General features: G+C 33.8%; 1 protein-coding gene across 2 annotated transcripts in view; it reads left to right on the top strand.

Moving 5' to 3' along the window:
- LOC106108863 overlaps positions 1 to 21,478 on the top strand; it is an 83,923-nt gene extending 62,445 nt beyond the window's left edge. For both annotated transcript variants that reach the window (XM_013290158.1, XM_013290159.1), the window contains exons 2-11: positions 1,303 to 2,628; positions 2,900 to 3,009; positions 10,789 to 10,883; positions 12,657 to 12,924; positions 13,236 to 13,352; positions 13,686 to 13,765; positions 14,184 to 14,289; positions 14,586 to 14,729; positions 15,062 to 15,143; positions 15,264 to 21,478. In XM_013290158.1, coding sequence (XP_013145612.1) covers positions 1,303 to 2,628; positions 2,900 to 3,009; positions 10,789 to 10,883; positions 12,657 to 12,924; positions 13,236 to 13,352; positions 13,686 to 13,765; positions 14,184 to 14,289; positions 14,586 to 14,729; positions 15,062 to 15,143; positions 15,264 to 19,768 — 6,833 coding nt within the window. In that variant the 3' untranslated portion in view covers positions 19,769 to 21,478. The remainder of the gene's footprint in view (positions 1 to 1,302; positions 2,629 to 2,899; positions 3,010 to 10,788; positions 10,884 to 12,656; positions 12,925 to 13,235; positions 13,353 to 13,685; positions 13,766 to 14,183; positions 14,290 to 14,585; positions 14,730 to 15,061; positions 15,144 to 15,263) is intronic.
- The last annotated feature ends 32 nt before the right edge of the window (positions 21,479 to 21,510 follow it).

Raw genomic sequence — 21,510 nt, 5'->3', positions numbered from 1 at the left:
AACCTCACAATACTCATAACCTTAATCGAATTTGTAAAAGCATGCACTAAAAGTTACTAACTAATAGATATCTTAAACGACTATAGGAAATTTGTCAATAGGGTCACCATAGTCTTATAGGTCCTGAGATAATTATGTTCAACGATAATGAAATACAACAATCAATAAGTTATTTAAAAAACATTTCATATACAATAACAATCTTTTAGCCAAAATAGCAATAACAAATAAATCATATTTTTATTGTAGAAACAAAAAGATAATAATCTAAATTATTAAACATGAAATAATAGTGGACTGGTCCCTAAATTCCTAGCTATATCGTCACCCCAAGGGAGTGAGATGTATCTCTTTCATTATCATGGTAATTTTGTCCTCATACGACTGAACTATTTATGCTCCTTTTTGTTATTAAGACACCATTGTAGAAACATTTACCAGGACAGAACATGATAAAATCAGAACATACAAAGATACTTGTAAATGGCATTCTTGAATAGAAAAAACTACTTACTTTGCTACATTTAAAAAAAATATATTGTAATTTTGCTATCGATTAATTTCTCTTTGTACTTAATGTCCTAAAATTTGGTCCTTCCAACAATAAAAGAGGCGATTAAAATCTTAGCATATACATAATTCCGTATGTTTGTTTTGACGCTTGAAAAAATTCTAAACGATAAATCAAACACGTCCAACTCCCCTCAAGTTATATCACGATTACTTTAATAACGCTAAAAGCCTTTTTGTTAGGAATGACACAAACCCGAAGTCGTGTGTAGATAACCATCAAACCTTTTACGAGTACATTTTACAGTAACTTTAAAGGCTTCTGTTTTAGTCTCTAAAATCATGTTCTTTATTACAGATCAGATAAGCACATAATATTTTTAACTGCAATTGTAGTTGCAATTATTAAATGTTTGAATAGGGATAAAAAGTTTCGCGAAGAGCTGTCGTCCACAAAATTCGTTAGCACAAATTTGGAACACCCGTTACGCCATTTTGACAGCGCGGAATTAAAAAAGTCGCGTATAATTTGCCTATCCATGTCAGCTACCCTTCAGTGAAACGCCCGTCGAAATCGGCCCATCCGTTTCAGAGATTATCCGGAACAAACGCGGCTTTTCGACAGACAGACAAGAAAATTTTTAAATTTAATAATTAAAAATTTTCATTATCAGCAATACATCTTCCCGAAATCTGGAATTTTTCTCTGATATTACAAACAGACACTCCAATTTTATTATATGTGTAGATAAATTTAGTCAAGAATTATACAGTGTAAATTGTTTGTTACAGGTAGTACAACAGATCTCACGCCGACGTTAATCGGCATATACGATTCGCTATTGGAACCTGACAAAAGTCTGAGACCTGAAGCCAGTCCGTTGGAAAAAGCCAAAGATGCAAGAAACGACCCACCTGTGCCAAACCAAACACACATCATGACCGATAAAACAAAGGAGGAAGTCAACAATACAAATGTATCAAGATCCCCACCGAAAGATCCTTCCAAAATAATTGGCAGTGTTAAATTGCCTATCGCGACGCTGAACAAAAGTTCTTTATATAGTATTCGAACTATCAGTGATAATAATGGTGCTAGTGAAAGTAATAAACGTGACCTCCCATCCAGTGATAATGTACTTGTTAAAGATCACAAACTACAAAGGACTTTTAAAGAAACCAAACAAATATCTGAAACGACGACGTTCGATAATCTATCTCCAAACGTTAAACGAATGATATCGAGCGCTTCTGAAACTACAACGTTAAAGTTCCAAAAGAAAAGTGTCAGTACACTAAGATCTTCTACGAGGCATAGATGCAATATCCCTTTAGTAGGAGCTACCTCAAAGATATCACAATCTGTAGAAATTTACGATCAACCGTCAGGCCTTAAAAGTATACCCAAATCGGTATCTGAAGATAACTACGAATTACCATCAAAAATAATCGCAGTAAAACCTGACTTTAGAATAGAAACAGATCAAACGTATGATATACCAACGAATAATATGCCAGCGATTTACGATGTTCCCAACTCGAATAAGACTGCATTCGAATCGTTATCTCTACCTTACATCGACCAATCAATCGAACTCTCTATAACGGGCAACGATAGAGAATTTGATATAAAATTGTCATCGAAAGAATGTTCTCCACAAAAGCCGGAGCCTAAAGGTTCACCTGAAGGATCACCTGCCAAGTCACCTAAACTCCTCAACGTTGGGACTAACAGCTTGCACAGAAGAAACTTAATACCGTCAAAAGAGACTGTTCAAAATCAATTAATGAAAACTGGACCATATCCAGAGACAATAGCATCTACGGGCAATTTAAAATCATGTGCAGTCCCGGAAAAAGAAGTACCAAGATTGAATCCCCCAATAGTAGAAGTGACAAGACCATTATCTATGAGTTCCATTGCCTCTTCTAGTTCAACATCAAGTAGTGGCGTTCAAAATAAAGGAGGAGTGAACTCCGCATACTTGGCTTCGATCGAGAGTCTAGACGATCATAGTGACGTCGACATGACGTCTGCTAATGGCAGCACTAACTTTGTTAATAATGCGGGCATTTTAAACCCGAGCGTGTCTGAAGGGTGTTCTGAGAATTTGCCACGTAAGTTTTCCTTTAATTAACATAGAATATTAATGAACTGTGGGGCGTAGACTGTTAAAACTCCTTCCAAGCATAAATTTATCGTACTGTAGCAAACAATTGAGCTTTTATAAATATAAAAATTGTGTTTAAAAATCCAATATTTTTAAGATGCAAGGATTGGTATCCTACATTAGGTTGGCCCCTAATCACATTTCTTTTAAAGATTCTTGTGACAAATTCTCGTTTTGTGCGTTACGTCTTTACTAACAGTACCAGTGTTTGCTTCTAGATCAGCAGACATTGGACGAGATGTCAGGGTTGTCACAACTGGAGAGAGTGTGTGCAGAGATCGTCCAGACTGAGAAGGTCTACGTCGAAGATCTGAGGCAAGTCGTAGAGGTAAGTAATATTAAATTGATAAAAATTTATTTGCCCTTAAGATCTCGGAATTCATTGACTCTGGCCTTATCTTGTCTCTGAATGGCAAGTTTCTCATACAAGTCTCTTTTTCTTTCTAAATAACATTCAGACTACTTTTGAAGACATAGTCAAGACAGCTGTCTTTTTCCTTACAACGTTCGTTAAGGTTACCTTTATTTTGCATTACGACCTATATCTTTATTATGTTATAGGAAAGTTCGTGTAGCTATATTTAACTCTCCGCGTGCATTTCCTTCATCTTTGAAACACCACACTCGTCCTAATTCGTCGCCTCATAGTTTCCTCTTTTGTATTTATTTATAATTGTTTATTTAGCTGTTCTCAATATTGCCTTAATGTTACTTTTAATTTCTCTGAATAGCTTTTTACTTTTAAACTAGCTGTTGCCCGCGACTTCGTTCACGCAATGTTAAGATAAAAAGTAGCCTATAATGTACCCGTGTATGTCTGCTACCCTTCAGTGAAGGTCGGTCGGTCAAAAAATTTTTAAATTCAATTTTCGTTATCAGCAACGCAAATGCATCATCTTCCCGCAATCTGGATTCTTTATTTTAATGTTACAAACACTCTAATTTTATTATATGTATAGATATATCATTAACATCTAAAATTTTTCGAGTAACCGTTAATTAATTGCATTTTTATTTCATTTTAATGAAGAAGAAACTTATTAATATGCTAAAAGCTTCGCGTGCTGACCAAACTGACCTACATACAGTTTACTGTACTTCGCGGTTTTACAGGCAACACCTTATTCAAAAGTGACATGTATTTGACAGTAAATTTATAGGTTATATTAATAACGATATAAGTTCCAAATCTGTAGGGTAGTTTTACAATAATCGTGAGGGTAGACCAAAATATTCGCTTTTTCATCTATTTATCCGCATGTCGGTAAAGCTTGAAATCCGAAGACGTTTTCATAATCAGAAATACCTGATGAATGTGAGGTTTTTTTAAGTTAGGGGAAGTTAAATGCCTGTAAAAAAGAGAACAAAATCATGGCTGCCAACCAAACGTCAACGGCAATTAGATTGACAGCGACGTGATGGACACGTCAGAGTGACACGTGCGGCCATGAACGCTCGTTTTGGAGGGAAATTCAGTAGCCAGTTATGTGAGACCTTATAATTATTGTTTTTATTAATTAACGATTATTGATTGATTCGTCTAATAATATATGCTGGTGGTCTCTTTGATTTTTTTATATTCTATTTTTCGTTATTCTAATTCTGATACTTGATCTTTTTTGCCAGATCTGCATAGACTTAAGGCCGGTTTCCTAGGTACATTTAACTATTAGTGTTTTTTTTAGTTTAACCCCGTTGAGTCTTAGATCGACTTTACACTAATAATCCACTAATGCTGGATTGCTGAAGTTACCTTTCATTTTTGACAAACTTCCCAAAGAAGGAGGTACACAATTTGTCTGTATGTTTTTGTGATTAACTATTATTGTTAGCTTGGCCTAAGTTTCAACGGAGTAAAACTCAAGTTACGTAATTCGGAAACTCATTTCATAACACGAACGGTTAAATTTAGTAGGGAAACCGCTTATAGGTTTTGATAAAATAAATGGAGGCTTCCGGAATCTAGTATTAGTAACGGTTATTTGATTTCATAAAATTTCCTACTTCGTTTTAATGTGTTTAGAATATTGTGATCATGGCACACTCCTGGGACATCGTTAGCAGTTTCCAGGTGCTGGGACAGGCGTCCAATTACTCTGTATTTCAACGCTTAACTAATTTCCATCTCATGCAGTCTACTTTCACCAATAATGTGGTCAGGGTTGCCACACGTGTGGTTGAGACTTCCACGTTATGTAATAAGTTTAGAGTTAAGAATTATGTGTTTCATCAATCTTAATGTAAGAATGTGAAAGGGAAATCTGTGATCTCTGCCTACACCACTAAATTACGGCGTGAGTTATGTTATCGTACTTCATACTAATATTATAAAGACGAAAGTTTAGATGGATGGATGTTTTAGTTTGTGACCTAAACTGAACGGATCTCGATGCAATTTGGCATAGATGTAGAAAATATTCTGTAAGAACACATAGGTTACTTTTTTTCCTTTTTTAATTCTATGCGGACGGAGTCACGAGCAAAAGTTAGTTTTTAATAATTTAAATATCAAAGCTTTTTGTGTTTCTTTTAACATGGCTTTAATGATGATTCTTTTGTAACTCAGTTTATAAAAATTATTGACATGTTAAAGCAGAAATATTACGAATCATATCTTCGTCTTCCCATACTATAACTTGATTTATCTATATTATTTAAAACTAACTTTTGCCTGCAATTCCGTTCGCGTGAAAAAAAAAATGAGTAGCCTATGTGTTCTTCCAGAATATCCTCTACATCTATACCAAATTTCATTGAAATCCGTTTAGCCGTTTAGTCTACAAACTGTAACAAACATCCATCATTCCATCTAAACTTTCGTATTTATAATATTAGTATGATAGACAACCCTATCGTTTAGTAACATGTAAGTACATCAACATTGTGAACTTTCTAAAAACTTGCGTTAGTTACGACGTTGTTAATTAGGCGCGAATTGTACAAAGGATCATTTAATTACAATCTAAATCTTTCATTATTTTACTATAATTAAATAACTTATAAAGTGTACTTGTAAGAAACAAGCACCCAATTTTTTACGTGGGGAAATGCCTATGCATATTCCGACTCATTAAGACGTAAAGTCGGAATATGTCGGACTAAAACCACATGGTGGTCGCTAACATCGCTAAAATGGGCGGAAAGGGATCTCCGTATGGAACACAACCATGTCAACCATATATGCCTATTTAAAATTAACTTTAACTGCACGTTTATTCAAGTACTGGCTATCGCTCACTTTGTTTCGTAGTTGAAAATAAGAGTCTATGCATTCCAGTCTATCTCTGTTCGTCTGTTCTGTGTAAAGTAATAACAAGCGTACGTCCATACATCCAAAGTGTACTAAAGAATGAGTCAGATACCTTATTTTACTGATAAATGCGAAAGTTTCGATGGATGGATGTTTGTTAGAGTTTACCGCGTAAACAGCTGAACGGATCTTGATGAAATTTGGCATAGATATGGGACATAATCTGGAATACACATAGGCTAGTTTTTTTTATTGCAAGCGGTCGGAGTAGCGGGCGAGAGCTAGTATTGACTATTTGATACAATGTTTATCACTAACATACAGTTACAAAGAAGTTCTGAGAAGGAATAAAAATAGAAACATTCCAGATTCTCGTGTCTCTGCCCGCACCATAATAGCTATCCTGACAAGCCCATTATTGGTACCTTTTAAACCAATATATTAAGACCTCTACGTCTATTCAATCTCGAAACTAAGACTATCATTATAAAACTGTTATATAGACAGCGAGAGATCACATTATCCTGGTCAAGATTTATTAAAATGTTATTACTGTACTTTGAACTCTATTAAAAGGGACTAAGATATATTACGTTGTTACTCTAGTATGAACGTCTAACGGGAACAGCTGCCCAATATGGGGTTGATTGCAGGGTGTTTTTCTGACATTTAAAAACGACTAGGGATGGAGAGATTCGATGTGTTTGCTCACTTCATTATCGATTAGATATGTAATATTTTTTAATTATAGAAAACTTATTCCATAACTAGTTAATTCTATTGTATATAAGTTTTGTAGAAAAATGACAAAATCGAATTCATTTACTTATTACTCGTTTTATCCTATAGTTTAAATATTTAAGATAAACCTTTTAATGCATTAAAAATTGCCGATATCGATAGACAGTTTTTTCACACGCGTACATCACTAAAGTCCGTATTTAGAATCTTCTGTTTGTAACGGTATTGAAATTAAACAAACAAGCATTTTATAGTGCCAGCACACTTAAAGTGGAAAGTGCAGTCAAGTTGCAACCTGGTACTAAAAAACCTTAATAGACAATACACTAAGGGCCTGTCCCACCAAATTGTAATTTGCAATTACAATCCAACGTGTAAAATATGTATTGAAAATATCGGATTTCGTTACCTTATAGTGACCTCATTTTAAGCTATCTGAGATTTAGCCAGTGGTGGGATAGGTCTTTAAACTCGGCTCCTGTCCTCTCCTGGCGCAGCATGTAGTAGAAACCTAATTTTAAAAACATCATGAGTCAAAAGTTTATGCGTGCTTAACCCAAGTGCGTCTAATTTAGTTTTATTTACCTCCGAGCTTTCAGAAGCTTAATTTAGTCAACGTGTGAGATTGTCATAAATAGATTTTTACAAAAGATATTAATAAGATGGTCTTTGTTATTTTAACATTTCATTTCAAATTCGTTCTCTGAGTGAAATGGACGTTTTTCAAAGGTTTTCATATAAATGATAGTTTTTATACAATTCAGTGTTATTCGAGTTTTTCATCTATGCTATGAAATCACAAGGTTAGTATTATTCTGTATATCGAGACTTTTCTAAATTATCCCTTTCGTTCTTCTTAAAAATGATATGTTTTATCTCTTTCTGATAATAAAGAATACAGTTATGCACAACACTATTTTTCAATAATTTAAATACTAGTTTTCGTCCGCGATTCCATCCGTTTGGGATATAAAAAATTAAACCAAAATTCCTATGTGTTCTTTCAGACTAGTACATATAAACCAAATGTCATCGAGATTCGTTTAGTCGTTTACGCTGTATACTCTAACATCTATCCGTCTAAACTTACGCATCATAGTGTGGGCATCACCAGATAAAACGTATATTAACCACAAATTGTAATTATCTTTTACTTGGTATGACTGTTATTGTAATTGTTAATCTCTTGTTTTTTCAATAAAATTATTTCTATTTCTATACTATCATTCTAATGTTATAAATGCGAAAGTTTATAAGGATAGATGTTTGTTAGAGTTTGTAGCCTTAACGGTTAAACGGATTTCGATGAAATTGATAGTCGGGTATAGCACATGCTACTTGCTTTTGTTTTTTTAATGCTATACGGACGGAGTCGCGGGTGAAAGTTAGTTTATAATATGAGTAAGATTGGTACAAATATTTCGTGTAATCAACGTAGTATTGTGTAGGCGTTATATTTCTATTATAAAGTAATAAATTTATTGTAATGTAATACAGATAAGAAAGCCCATGTCGTATGAACGGAAAGGGTTTGTAACCTGCGTTGTATTATCTCCTTACAAATTTATTAAGTCTAGTTGAAGACGAAAGTTTGACTGTGGCGTATTTGTTAAGCTGTAGCGATTTCAATGACATTAAGAATTCTCTCATGAATTACTTTTTAACCGAAGTAAAGTTTTTTAATTGTATATACAATTTATAATTACATTTTTATAAATTGTATATACAATTTTGGATTGTTTAAGCTACTTTAACTATCCTATTTTGGCTGTAATGAGACAAATTTATTGGCTTTGTAAGCAAAAGTTAACTAATTGAATTGTCATGTGTCATTTTCTATTCATATGTTTTCAATATTTTTTGATATAAGTATAACAGGACGAAGGTCAATTAGTTACAATAAGAACTGCTTATTGTAAAAAAATTGTTTATAAAAGTATCTCGCTTTCAGTTTATAACTTGGACCATACGCTGGCCACCTTAATGTGTATATTTAAATTAGGGCCATTCTTACGTAGCTCCGCGTGGGCGATGTTCGATAACAGTATCTACACTCACGTAGTCAGGTTTTACTTGCCGTGACACTCTCTTTCTCATTCCAGGCAGTACTTTTAGAAAGAGACAAAATATTAGTTAGTTTTTAAAAGCAATTGTTTACAATTTTTCATAATATTGGCCGATCCCGATAGATTTTCTAAACGCAATAATGGTTTTATAATCTTACTAGCTTTCGCCTGCGTGGAATTAAAAAAAGTAAAGGAAGTAGTCTATGTGTTCTTCCAGACTATCCTCTACATCTATGCCAAGTTTTATCGAGATCCGTTCAGATGGATAGATGTTTGTTAGAGTTTGTAGCCTAAACTGCTAAACAGATCTCGATGAAATTTGGCATGTACAATACAGTCTAGAAGAACACATAGGCTACATACAATTTTTTTCCACGCAATCGGAGTCACGGCTGAAAGCTTGTTTAATATAACTTAACAGATACTTTAACTTTTTTAAATTCAAAGGTAACATACGTTATACCATCCATACAACTTTTATTGTATGTGCGTGGTTATGTTTTATTAAGCAAACGCGTAGGCGATAATTGAACAATTTTATTTAACACCAATAAAGCCACCATACACGGACGATTTAAGTTACTTTGATAGTACTCTACTAAACTTTAGCATCACATAAACAGCAAAAAAAATATTTAGGGCTTGTCCCACCAAATTATAAATTGTCTGATAACAATACAACGTGTAAAATAAACGTGTGTGCCATCTATTTTAAAAGCCACGGAAGATCAGCACATTTGCTGAGTGGTTATCACCAATAAATAAAATAAAATAAATAAATAAATAAATAAAATATGTGGTGGAAATATTGGATTTTGTTCTCTTAACTGACAGTGACGTTATTTTTACGCTATCTGAGCCTATCAGACAGTGCTGGGTGCCCTTAGTCTTCACTTTAATTTATCGGAGACATGTTATTATTTTCTTTATTATTTTGGATTAAATAAAATGTTTCTTCCTATTTTTTTATAAGTTTTTAGTCGTCTGTTGTACCTTGTGTTAACACGTATTCAAGTCTTTATTTCTAGCAGACAGCGTGGGCAAGCCACCGTTATACATCCTATGAACAGAATCTCATCGATCATTCTTACTTGCGTAATAACATAGTAACTTGATATTGTCAAGAAATAATGCTGTAATCCCCCCCCCCCAACCCCTTGCTAGTTAGAATGTCACTAAATAGTTTACTTTATCTGTACTAATTCTATAAAGAGAAAAGATTTGTATTTTTGTATGTATAACTCTAAAAAGACCGATTTAAAAAAAAAATTCACCATTAAAAAGCTATGTTTTCAACGAGTAACATAGGCTATATCTTTTATTATTTTTTTAATTTCACGCAGGCGAAGGCGCGAGCAACAGCTAGTCTATACTAATATTAAAAAGAATAAAGTTTTTTGTATGTATTGGAATAACTCTAAAACTACTGGAGCGACTTCAAAAAATCTTTCACCATTAAAAAGCTACGTTATCAGTGACCAACATAGGATATATTTTCTAATTTCGCTCTAACGAAGTCGCTAGCAACATATGCAACAAATCATTGAAGGACAGTAAATAAACGCGATTGTTTTAAGTATAAACCCCTATACAAGAACGATAAATTAAGTTATTTTCATTTCAATTATTCAAGACTCCATTACAGTACTAAAGACTTTATATTTAGAAACACACTTAAAGAGCTCCATCTGTCGGTGGACAGTCGTAATTAACTTTACAAGTCGATTAAAATTGAACCTTATGGGACTCAAGAGAAGAATCAAATTCCTTTGTCTGGTATGACGTTAGTGTAGGTACTTTACGAAAATCATTTAAAGTAAGTTTCATAAATAGCACAATTCAATCCACTTAGGAGTTACTTTGGAAGATATTTACGTTTACTGTATTTCCATAATAACATATGACTTCAATAGTTTGTTTTTAAATATCTTTTTTTTTTGGAATATGGCACAAAATTATGACGAAATGTCCCGCTCTTTTTTAAGTCAGTTAAAATTTCCAAACAAAATGTTGTTTCCAATTTTATATGTTTTGTCTCTTTCTGCTTCAGGGCTATCTACACGTGTGGAGGCGGGACGCGACATTCTCAGATGAAGAATTGTCGGAACTGTTCAATAATATTGAAGATATATACACTTTTAACAGGTACACTTTATAAACCATTTTTACAATACAATACGTACTTTTAAAAAAACAAAAGTTAGTCGTCTATGTATTCTAGACGTCTCTTCATCTATGCCTAATTTCATCGAGATCCGTTTTGGCGGCAAACTCTTGTTACTAATAGTATATGATAAATATGAAAGTTTAGTTGGATGGATGTTTGTTAGAGTTTGTAGCCTAAACTGCAGAACGGATCTCGATTGAATTTAAAATTGATATAGAGTATAGTCTGGAAGAACACATAGGCTACTTGCTTTTGTGTTTTTTAATTCCACGTGAACTAAATCGCCGGTAAAAATTGTTAAAAATATTAGTAAGATATTTTGCTTTACAAATGTATTCCAAAGTCCCTCCCTGTTCTGTGAGGGGATTAGCAGTCCCTCGTACGTCCAAAGGGATCGTACAGAGAGGGTATTTTCATAAAAGACTCCCCCATACATTTATACCGGGCAATAGTTGATAGCTTGCGTGCGGTCTTTACTTACGTCCAGATGCGGGACGATCGTATTACATGTTTTGACAAATTAAAGAGTTCTTTATATTTACGAGCATTATTGAAATTATAGTACTTAGAATAGTAGAATAAAGCGTGTTTTTCTCATAAATTTAATATCACAGACAAATATAATACATAAGTATGTTTGTTCTGATAAAAATACAAAAATATTATACAATAAAAGAAACATACCGTCTTCATAAGTTTAGTAACAAAATCATAAATTCCAACTTATATTAGGAAATATTAATTTCATATACATTCTTCATTGAATACTAGCTTTCGCCCGCGACTCCGTTAGCGTGGAATTTAAAAAAAAACTAACTATTCTATGTGTTATTCCAAACTAGTCTTTACTTCTATGCCAAAGTTCATCGAGATCCGTTCCATCATTTAGACTACAAACTAACAAACATCCATCCATTTAAACATTCGCATTTATATTAGTAAGATTGCAAATGTATCTTTTTTACAAAAGGAAGGTATTAGCATGCATCCAAAACCTTTCCTCGGTAATCAAGAAAACAAAAGCATCCTGAATAATAAAAACAGGTAACTCGAGAACTCTTAAATCGCGTTACGACACGGCGTTGTAAAGAGAAACAATAGGTCGTAGCAAACCGAGGTCAGTCCAGTAACTGGAACCTAAACAACAACGTAATTTTACTTTTGCTTACAATTTAATATCCATGAAGTCGACTAAAACATTACCTTAGTGTATTTACTTCAAACAGCCTGCATTTTAAACTATTTGCTTTTTGAACGACTACCCAAAAGATACTCATGTTATTTGACTCCATTAATAAAACAACTTATTCGTTTCAAATTCTTATATGGCTAAAATCGTAGAATTTAATCTATTCTACCTAAAACTAATTAACGCCCGCAATTCCGTCCACGGGGAATTTAATAAAATACTTCATTTATAGTTTACATAGGACATAATCTTACTAATATTATAAATGCGAAAGTTTAGGTGGATGGATGGATAGATGTTTGTTAGAGTTTGTAGCCTAAACGGCTGAAAGGATCTCCATGATATTTGGCATAGAGTAGAGGATAGTCTGGAAGAACACACACACACAACTTTCGTTTTTTTGAACTCGACGCGGACGGAGTCGCGGGCGAAAGCTATTATTATCTACATCTATGACAAATTTCAGCGAGATCCGTTAAGCCATCCTGGAGATACGAAACAAACTATGCATCTAAACTTTCGCATTTATAACATTGGTAAGATTATCGGTTTCTTTTCCTAGGTCCCTGTGTGAAGAGTTAAACACCTGTAGATTGGACGCGACCTGCATTGCTCGTTGCTTCGTCAACAATACTGCCGGATTCGCTGTCTATACATCGTATTGTACTGGATATCCACGCACTATGGAAAGACTAGCTGCACTCGCTTCTAAGCCTCAGAGCGCAAGGGAATTTAGAGAGAGACAGATGGAGTTACAGCATCCACTCCCATTGGCTTCTTATTTATTAAAACCGGTTCAAAGGATCTTGAAGTACCATCTGTTGTTGCAAGTGAGTTGAATTATGTTCTGGTAAATTAGAAAAACATGTAATTAGTATAAATATTATAACGCCTGTTAATATCAAATAGCAAATGAATTATTTAATAAAACCTACTAACTATGTCACGAAATTAACAGGAATATAATGATGTATTCTTAGAGATCGACTGATGAAGACTTTTGAAATTTCTAAGAACGGTAACTTACATCGCTTAAGATTTTGTGAAATTGCTTTAGAAATGTAACTTTTCTCATATGAGATTTTAATAGTTACTATTATTCAATAGATTAGAGTAATTAGACAGTTAATGTTTGTGACAGAACGTGGTGAAGCAATGTGCATCACGAGAGACGGAGTACGCGCTGCTCAAGATGACTGGAATCGCGCACCACATCGACGACATGAAACGACGACACGAACACGCAGTTCGAGTGCAGGTTGGTATTAGAAATTGCAACAATTTGATTTCTACTGGGCTTGCCTCTTTTTGTACTTACTAAATAAAGTAAAGTATAATGGAAAATAGTGAATTTGATAGATTCTCAAATACCGATTTTTGTGACTAGCTGTTGCTCTCGTCTTCGTCCGAGCTGAAATAAAACTTGTAATATATATCGCCTATGTTACTCAGTGAAAGCTATTTATCAGTAAAAGATTTTTGAAATCGGCCAAGTAGTTTTTGAGTTACAATACGTACAAATTTGTAAATCTTTCTTCTTTATAATATTAGTATGATTTATATTAAATACTTATTTGCGATAATGTTTCAGGAGATCCAGTCCCTGCTGTACGGCTGGAATGGTCCGGACCTCACGACTTACGGAGAGCTGTGTGCCGAAGGGACCTTCAGGTGATATAACCATCTATTTTGTAATAATCAACATTTGATTTGGCACACCAAGAAAAACTCTTCGCTTTACGTTCCAATTTAATTGCTGAGTACTATATTTTTATGGAATTCAAGCACAAGCATTCAAATTTTCCTATTTGTGCTCTGACATTTGGCTCACTTGAATTACCAGATGCTATAGAAGGGGACAGCTGGCCCCCCTCCCCTAGAGACTACAAAAATGTAAAACAGATAAAAAAACTACAAATAATAAGACCATAATAACGATAGCTGCTCCACTTCTTCATAGCTTAAATTGTTAACTAGCAAATCCCGTGTATATCTTCATAGAGTATCTTTGATTCCTCAAGAGGAATAAAAATGACAGGCGTTTTAGCAGTTTAAATGCATGGTTAACTATATGGAGTATTTGTTGCAGAGTGTTCGGCGCGAAGGCGATGCGGCACGCCTTCCTCTTCGATAAAATGCTACTCGTCACCAAGAACAGGGAGGACGGCATACTTGCTTATAAGTCGCACATCATGGTCAGTATACACATATATATAGTGATATTTAAAAATAAATATACATCTAGATCAAGTAATGTCATTTTGTTTAAATAACTGATATAAAACGCCTCCAATTTTTAAATAGCATTTCTTATTTTATTTTAAAACGCCTGACAATTATAAATATCAATTGTTATGTTATTCAAAATCGCTTTTCATTTATAAATAGCAATTGTTATGCTGTTTAAAACACCTGTCAATTATAAATAGCAATTTTATTGCTATTTAAAAATGGCAGGCGTTTTATCGCAAAATGTGTTGTACAATTGCAGTGCAACAATATGATGCTGGTGGAATCAATAGCGGGTGCGCCGCTCTCCTTCCACGTGATCCCGTGGGACGCGCCGCGCGCTCAGCTCACGCTGCAGGCGCGCTCGCCGCGACACAAGCGGGAGTGGACCTTATTGTTAAAGCGGGTAGGTTCATTATCGCTTACACTACACCTCGATAAGTGTCACTAATGTCTGCTAAGAGTAGGCGCAAACCTTTGTCTAAACTATTGTAAAACAGTTGTGCGAATGTCGATTGTTTCGTAGCATTCAACTGTTTAGTTGCACAATTAAACCGAGACTCAACAATGGTGCGATAATTTAGTCAAGTACACTATATGAAATACACGTGTAATTGGCAACTAAGGGATGCTTACAAACTAATCTTTATTAAAAAAGTTTATATTCTCAGGTTTTACGTTAAGCGGGAGTAAAACTAGCTTAACGATAATTTTATATGAATTTTACTTAACTTTCAGGTGATATTGGAAAATTACAACGCCGTCATACCTTCGCACGCGAGACAGCTGGTGATGGAACTGGGACAGAACAAAACTGATGGTAAATATATTAAAATAATAATTTATAGCTATAAAAACTAAGCCTGAAAGGTTTTTGCGACTAGATACTAAATATTTACTTAATTCTTCATAGAAATTAAGCAAATTTCTTTGTTTCCAGACGACATGTTAGCGGAGAAATCGCACAATCTCATAACTCAAGCATCAATGAGAAAACAACTCTCAGCACCAGAGTATCTAGAGAAGAGAAAACTAGAAAGAGAAAGAAGGAAATCATTCGAAAACGGTATACGAGGTAGACTTAAAAAGGGTAATAGAAAATATACATTACCTAACTCAAGAACTGAAACTATCGAGTGTGATTGTCTTCAATATTCAGCGGAGAAAGGGACAGACTATACTTGCGATAACTGCTATATAGATATATGCTCCGATTGTGAAACAGAAATATCCAACAAGGATAAAGTTAGAGAGAGACAGTGCGATTGTACTGAGACGAACAAGACTGGAGAAAAATGCCCAGAATGTGATAGATCTCTACATTATATAGATTCGGGCAGCGCTGAACATTTAGAAAGGAAACAAGCAAGTTGCAAATGTCCCGATTTCAAATCATCACAAGAAAGCTTTAGCAAAGAATATCCAGGTTCTTTAAACAAAACTAGAGGCTACCATTCGTCTGATAATATCATAGGATATACTGACTCAAGAACGAGTAAAGACGATCTAAGTGATACGAATAATTCATTATCCAGCGTAAAAAATATACCGAAAACTTGCCTCAAATGTACTAAAATCAAAGAAAACATTCCCGTAACAGACTCCTTACAGACTTTACATACCAGAAGGTCTAGATGTATTGATATCGATAGACCTAAAACTGATAATCTCAGATCGAAATCTAAAGATGATCCACAAAGATCTAAATTATCTAAAATAGGCACTTGGAGAAGAAAATCAGAACCAGGCCTACAACAAAATAATATTGGATTCATTATAAAGAAATCCCAAGATAGTGATATCGATAAAAATGATAGCAGAGGTAATGAAAAAATTGAATTCGAATGTAGAAGTTGTGGCTCTAATAAGATATCTAGAAAAACTAAAAATAGTGATGGTTCTGTCGTATCCGATATTGAAGGTGAATCGAAAAAGAAAGGAATAACTGGAATAAAATCGAATTTGGAAATAAAAATGTACAACACTAAAAACATACCAAAGAAGATATCGAAAATAAAGAAAAATAGAGCAAAAGGTTTTCGTGTTACTTCTGATACTTCAAGATTCTATACAGACTTCTCAACTGATGTTTCTACAGAAAATATTCTACATATATCAGAATCTAACGATAGTCTGAATATAGATAAACAATCCGATAGTAAAGACAAATTACAAGTACCAGAGACAATAAGTAAAGACGAAGATATAGATGAAGAGACATACAAAAGACTAATAGAAAAAACGGATTCGTTCAAAAAGAATGAATTAGAGAAAGTTAAATATTTACATAACCAAAAAGTTATCAACGAAAGTTCAGAACTTGAAGATAAAGCATGCATAGAACAAGAAGAAACAGCAATCAGTTGCGATACAGAACAACCTTTGGAACAAATTATATCACAACTTTTATTAGAAAATCGTGAATTCCAAAAACTTTTAAAGAAACAACAGCAAAGAAATAGTGCCCAAAGGCGACATCAAAGATTATTAAAATCTCATTCGAACCCTGATCAAGTAATTCTATCTAGAAGCTTCGATTCTCCAAGATCGATACCGAAGTATACTCGACAAACATCAGAGAATTTAGAAATAAACACTAATAATGAAGATATAATCGAATCAAATGAAATGCAAACGGTATCAGATGATGATCATATTTACGAAACTCTAAGAGTTGAAAATAGAGCAGATGAACGTTTGCATTCTTTAAATAGTAAAAGTAAAGTAATACAGCACAGCACACACGTACCTCGACCAAAGAGATTACCTTCCCCACCTAATATAAATCCAGCAGAAATACGAAATATACAAGAATCAGACTACGTGTATTTATCATTTAATAAACAAAATGAAATCGACGATGACGGTATATATGATGTACCAGTAAAATCACCACAGAAAGTGAAATCTACAAATGAATCAGAATATTACGTTACGATGGAGAAAAAGGGTCCTCCTATAACTGAAGATATCTACGACAATCTTATAGAAGTCTGTAGAAGGAATAAAGAAGTGCCTAGTAATTTACCTTGTGAATATCTACCAATGGGTCCGGAACAGCAAAGTCCTAACACTCCAGAAATCTGGCTAAGTCGACAGAAAGAGCACTTTAACGTTTCCAGAGATAGGAAATCTGGTTCACTTCCACGTAGCTTCCAAGTGCCCACAAGCGGTCAGGACGAAAATAATCTAAGCTCATTTAAATGCAAACCCAATGGAAGCAGCAAGACTTATCTAAACAGAGATGGTAAGGTCATGAGCACGGACAGACCTTTTACAATTGCTTCAGACCAAAGTGAACTAAGTTACGACGATGTAGAAAATTACATGAGTGAAAATGACATCTTTAAATTTTGCAAAGTATCAAAATCAAGCAATCCTGATTACAGTCAAAATATCAGTCAGTCTACATTAGAGCTAGAAGAAGAAATAGATAGATGTTATAAAAATTTCGAGAAACTAGACATGGATGCGAACAAAAACGACACTTCTACTAACTTGCAAACGAATTTAAATACATCAACAACATCTTCGTGCGAAGTTCTACCAATAGAAACGGACGGCAATAAGACAGAGAACGAAGTAATACACCCAGAACATAAAATTTACAAGCCTACAGCGAATGTCCTGTCACTTAAAAATGTACTAAGTCGTTTCAAAGGCAGAAACCCTAACAAAAGTAATGAAGAATCCGAGATAAATGCAAACGATTTAAGTAATTCTGATAATATCAATAAAAGCCCTACAAATGAGAAGAGATCCGCACTTAACCCTAGAAGTTATTCCAGAAATCTATTACAAAGATTTCGAAGTATTATTGGCGATGAGCCAGACGACATACAAGCTAAATATGATTTGAAGACAAAACTATCAGAAGATCTACAAAATACTATGAAAACTGACATTAAAGTAGTGATTACGACGGACGCTACTTCTACAACTGCAGAGAGCATTGCAAATGATGTTTTCAGTAAAAGTATGCATGAAGGCACCACGATGACTGAAAGTCAAAGAGAAAAGAATCAATTGGAAACACTATCTCATAGCTGCGACGATATCGTACAGAAAACAGACAAAAGGCCCAATTACAGCAAAAGTATTAGCATGGTAACCAGCACTTCCAGTTCCGTCAGTTCCTCTCCTTTGAAATCAAACAATAACTCTCATCAAAACATAAACAAATTACCCATATACATGCAAGGTAGCAAATATCTAGGAGCTCGTATCGCTCAGTCTGATTACGTAGATCCAACAACACTCGGCAACGCAAGAAATACTCTTAAAACTGTCAACGTACTAATAAATAAAAACGCGGTCAGACCTGACAGTCTCTTCTCCAACTCTTCTTTTGTAACTTCATCCAGTGAAAGTACTTACCAGGAGCCACAGATTAAACAAAATCAAACCAAAACAACAGACTCAAAACAAAACTCAGAATCATCGACACAAATAAATTCCGATGAGAGTTTTTATGAGAAATCATTCGAAAAGATCGAACACTTCACTGATGAGGATGTTTTTAGAGATTCAGCTGTTTATTCTGATCAAGAAGATATTGATACGAGAGAATGCAGCGACCACAAAACAGTTAACAAAACTATCAAACGTATCGAAAGTCTAAAACGCGAATCAGTATCTAAGAAAATTATCATAACTAAAACAAGTGAAAAAACATGCACAAACTCTAAAGTCACAATAACAACTAACAAAATCAAAGAAACAACACAAGATACGAAGAAGAATGAAATTATCAAGTCAAGTAAACCTAAAATAGCTCCTCCAGTTCCAGTCAAACCTAAAATCGGGAACATAACACAAACAGCTGCAGTAAAAAACAAAGAAATAGTCAAACCAGAGCAACCATCTGATTTAACTAACAAAGCAACTATTAAACGAAATATACAAAAAACATGCCTATCAAGATCTGAATCTAGTCCTACAACAGAAAACGCAAGAAGAATTAAAGAGAAACCTAATATCGAAGAAACGAAAGATGGTGTCAATTCTAAAGAAGATTTAAAAAACATAAGCAATAAAATCAATCAACAGGGTAATATACAATTAAAACGATTAAGTTTCGAACGAGCAAGTCTAGATTCTGCGACACGAAAGATAAAATTGCAAACAGAGAATCGATCAGAAACGCCTAAGATCGCTTCAAAAACGGTTTTAGAAAGAAGAATGGAGTTGGAAATGATGACGAAATCCCAAACGAAATCAAACCCGGGTATAAAAAAGACATATAATAAACCGAAATCGATTACGACTAAAGTAGCGTCATTTGAAAGAAGTGTAAGCGAGAATTATAAAGAATTGAAAATAACACCAAGTAGCAGTTCAGAGAAAGCCAACGTTCCGGTTAATAAAAGTAGTGTAGAACAAACTGATATATCTGAGGATCTAAAAGGCAGTTGGGTTAAACAAGTCGTTAACAAATTCCAATAATTTAAAGTGATAACTGAATGCATTTAAAATTATTCCGTATTTTAACAGACATTTTCTATAACAATATGGACGCAATAGTAGTTAATTTTTTAGTTTATAAAAACTAAACTAATTTAACGTGTAAAGCGTAAACTAAGCAATAACTTACTAAGTGCCCCATCACTGATAATTTACAATATTACTTCATTTTCTATAATAAGTATTACATATTTTTTACTAACATACACAGCAACGCCTCTCCCTTCGAATGAGATAAAGTTACACTACATTACGTTGGTATAGTTCTTTTCAAATATCTTGCCGGCTCAAGATCATCGCAATTCACACTTAAAATTATTTTGCACAGCTTCTTAAAAGCTGCTAGTATATTTGAGAACTACTATACAATTTGATTATGTTCATTGTAAATAGTTTTATATCAAATCTTATGAGTTGATATTCTGTGCCATAGACAAGATAGTTCAATATCTATGACAAAACTACGCAAGCGCACAATGTATATAAAATGTTAATATGCTTATTTTGCTACATATTTATTCAAAAAACGTGCCATCGTTCAAAAGCAATATATTTACAAAAAAAAATATATTTTCGTGCAATGAAATATCCGAATCTACTTAATATATTTATTTTTCTTCTAGTATTAAGTTTGTTATAGTTACTAACACCAAAAAGTAGTGTTTTGTTTTTAATAATTTTACTAATTTTATGGATTACGTTGCTTTTATTCTTATAACATTGTTATTTCAACCACAGATAAACCAAAATGTTCCAAATATCTGTTCCTTTCTAACATTAATATTTGATATGCAATTATATTTGAAACTTAAACACAACAAATATATGGAAATAAACAGTAATTATAACCATTTGATCTCTTAAAAACATTATTCTTATTTCAATTTTCAAAAATGGCGGCATTATCACGTTTAAAGCGGCAGATATTCTATTCTCTCAGTTCCTCCGGTGTTTAACACCCGGTGATGTAACTATCATTATGGCCGTACCAGGCTTTTTAAACCCTGTTTCACTTTAGAAACTAAAATCCTGTTTTTGCCTTACTTTTTAGAGGAAAAAATGCTTATGACAACGTACATGGGAGCTACATGCCTCGTGTCACGGGCTCACGATTATAAGTCTTTACCAACTGGTTTTATTAGATTTTATTAGTGTTTACAATATAAAGAATTACGTAAACAGCCTGTTTAGTACTTCATTATTTACCAATACCTGGTGCCGCACTGAATAAGGGAATTTTGTGTTCAAATCAATGTTTGATTTGTGGAAATCAATAGTTTTAAATGCGTTTTATCGTATATAAAACATGCATAATTCAATCTTTCTTACTTTAAACAGCCCAAAAAAGATATTCTATATGCAACACATTACGTTATAGCATTTTTAACTTTTCTGTCCCTTTCTTGACTTGTTACGAAGTCCGCAGTTTCTTACGGCATCCAACACATTTTTTTCTGTAAACCTTTTACCAACACTGACCGCAGCTAGCGCGGGGTGTGGTACAAGGTGTGGTACAAGATCTCTTTCGTCTATACTTGTTATTTGCACTTTCATCGAGTTACGCACAAGATGTTTAGAGTTGGTTTTTCAACGTGTTAATGGCCGTTTTCTTTTTGAATTTCTATTAAAAATTGACTTATATTTATTATCAACATTCCTCCATATTTAATCTATATTATTGGACATATAACATTATTATTGTACGCATTTTTCATTCTATATTC

This window comes from Papilio polytes, unplaced genomic scaffold, assembly GCF_000836215.1.
Source record: "Papilio polytes unplaced genomic scaffold, Ppol_1.0 DF821400.1, whole genome shotgun sequence".
In the NCBI taxonomy this organism is placed as follows: Eukaryota; Metazoa; Arthropoda; class Insecta; order Lepidoptera; family Papilionidae; genus Papilio; species Papilio polytes.
This window is presented reverse-complemented; position numbering and strand designations above follow the sequence as displayed.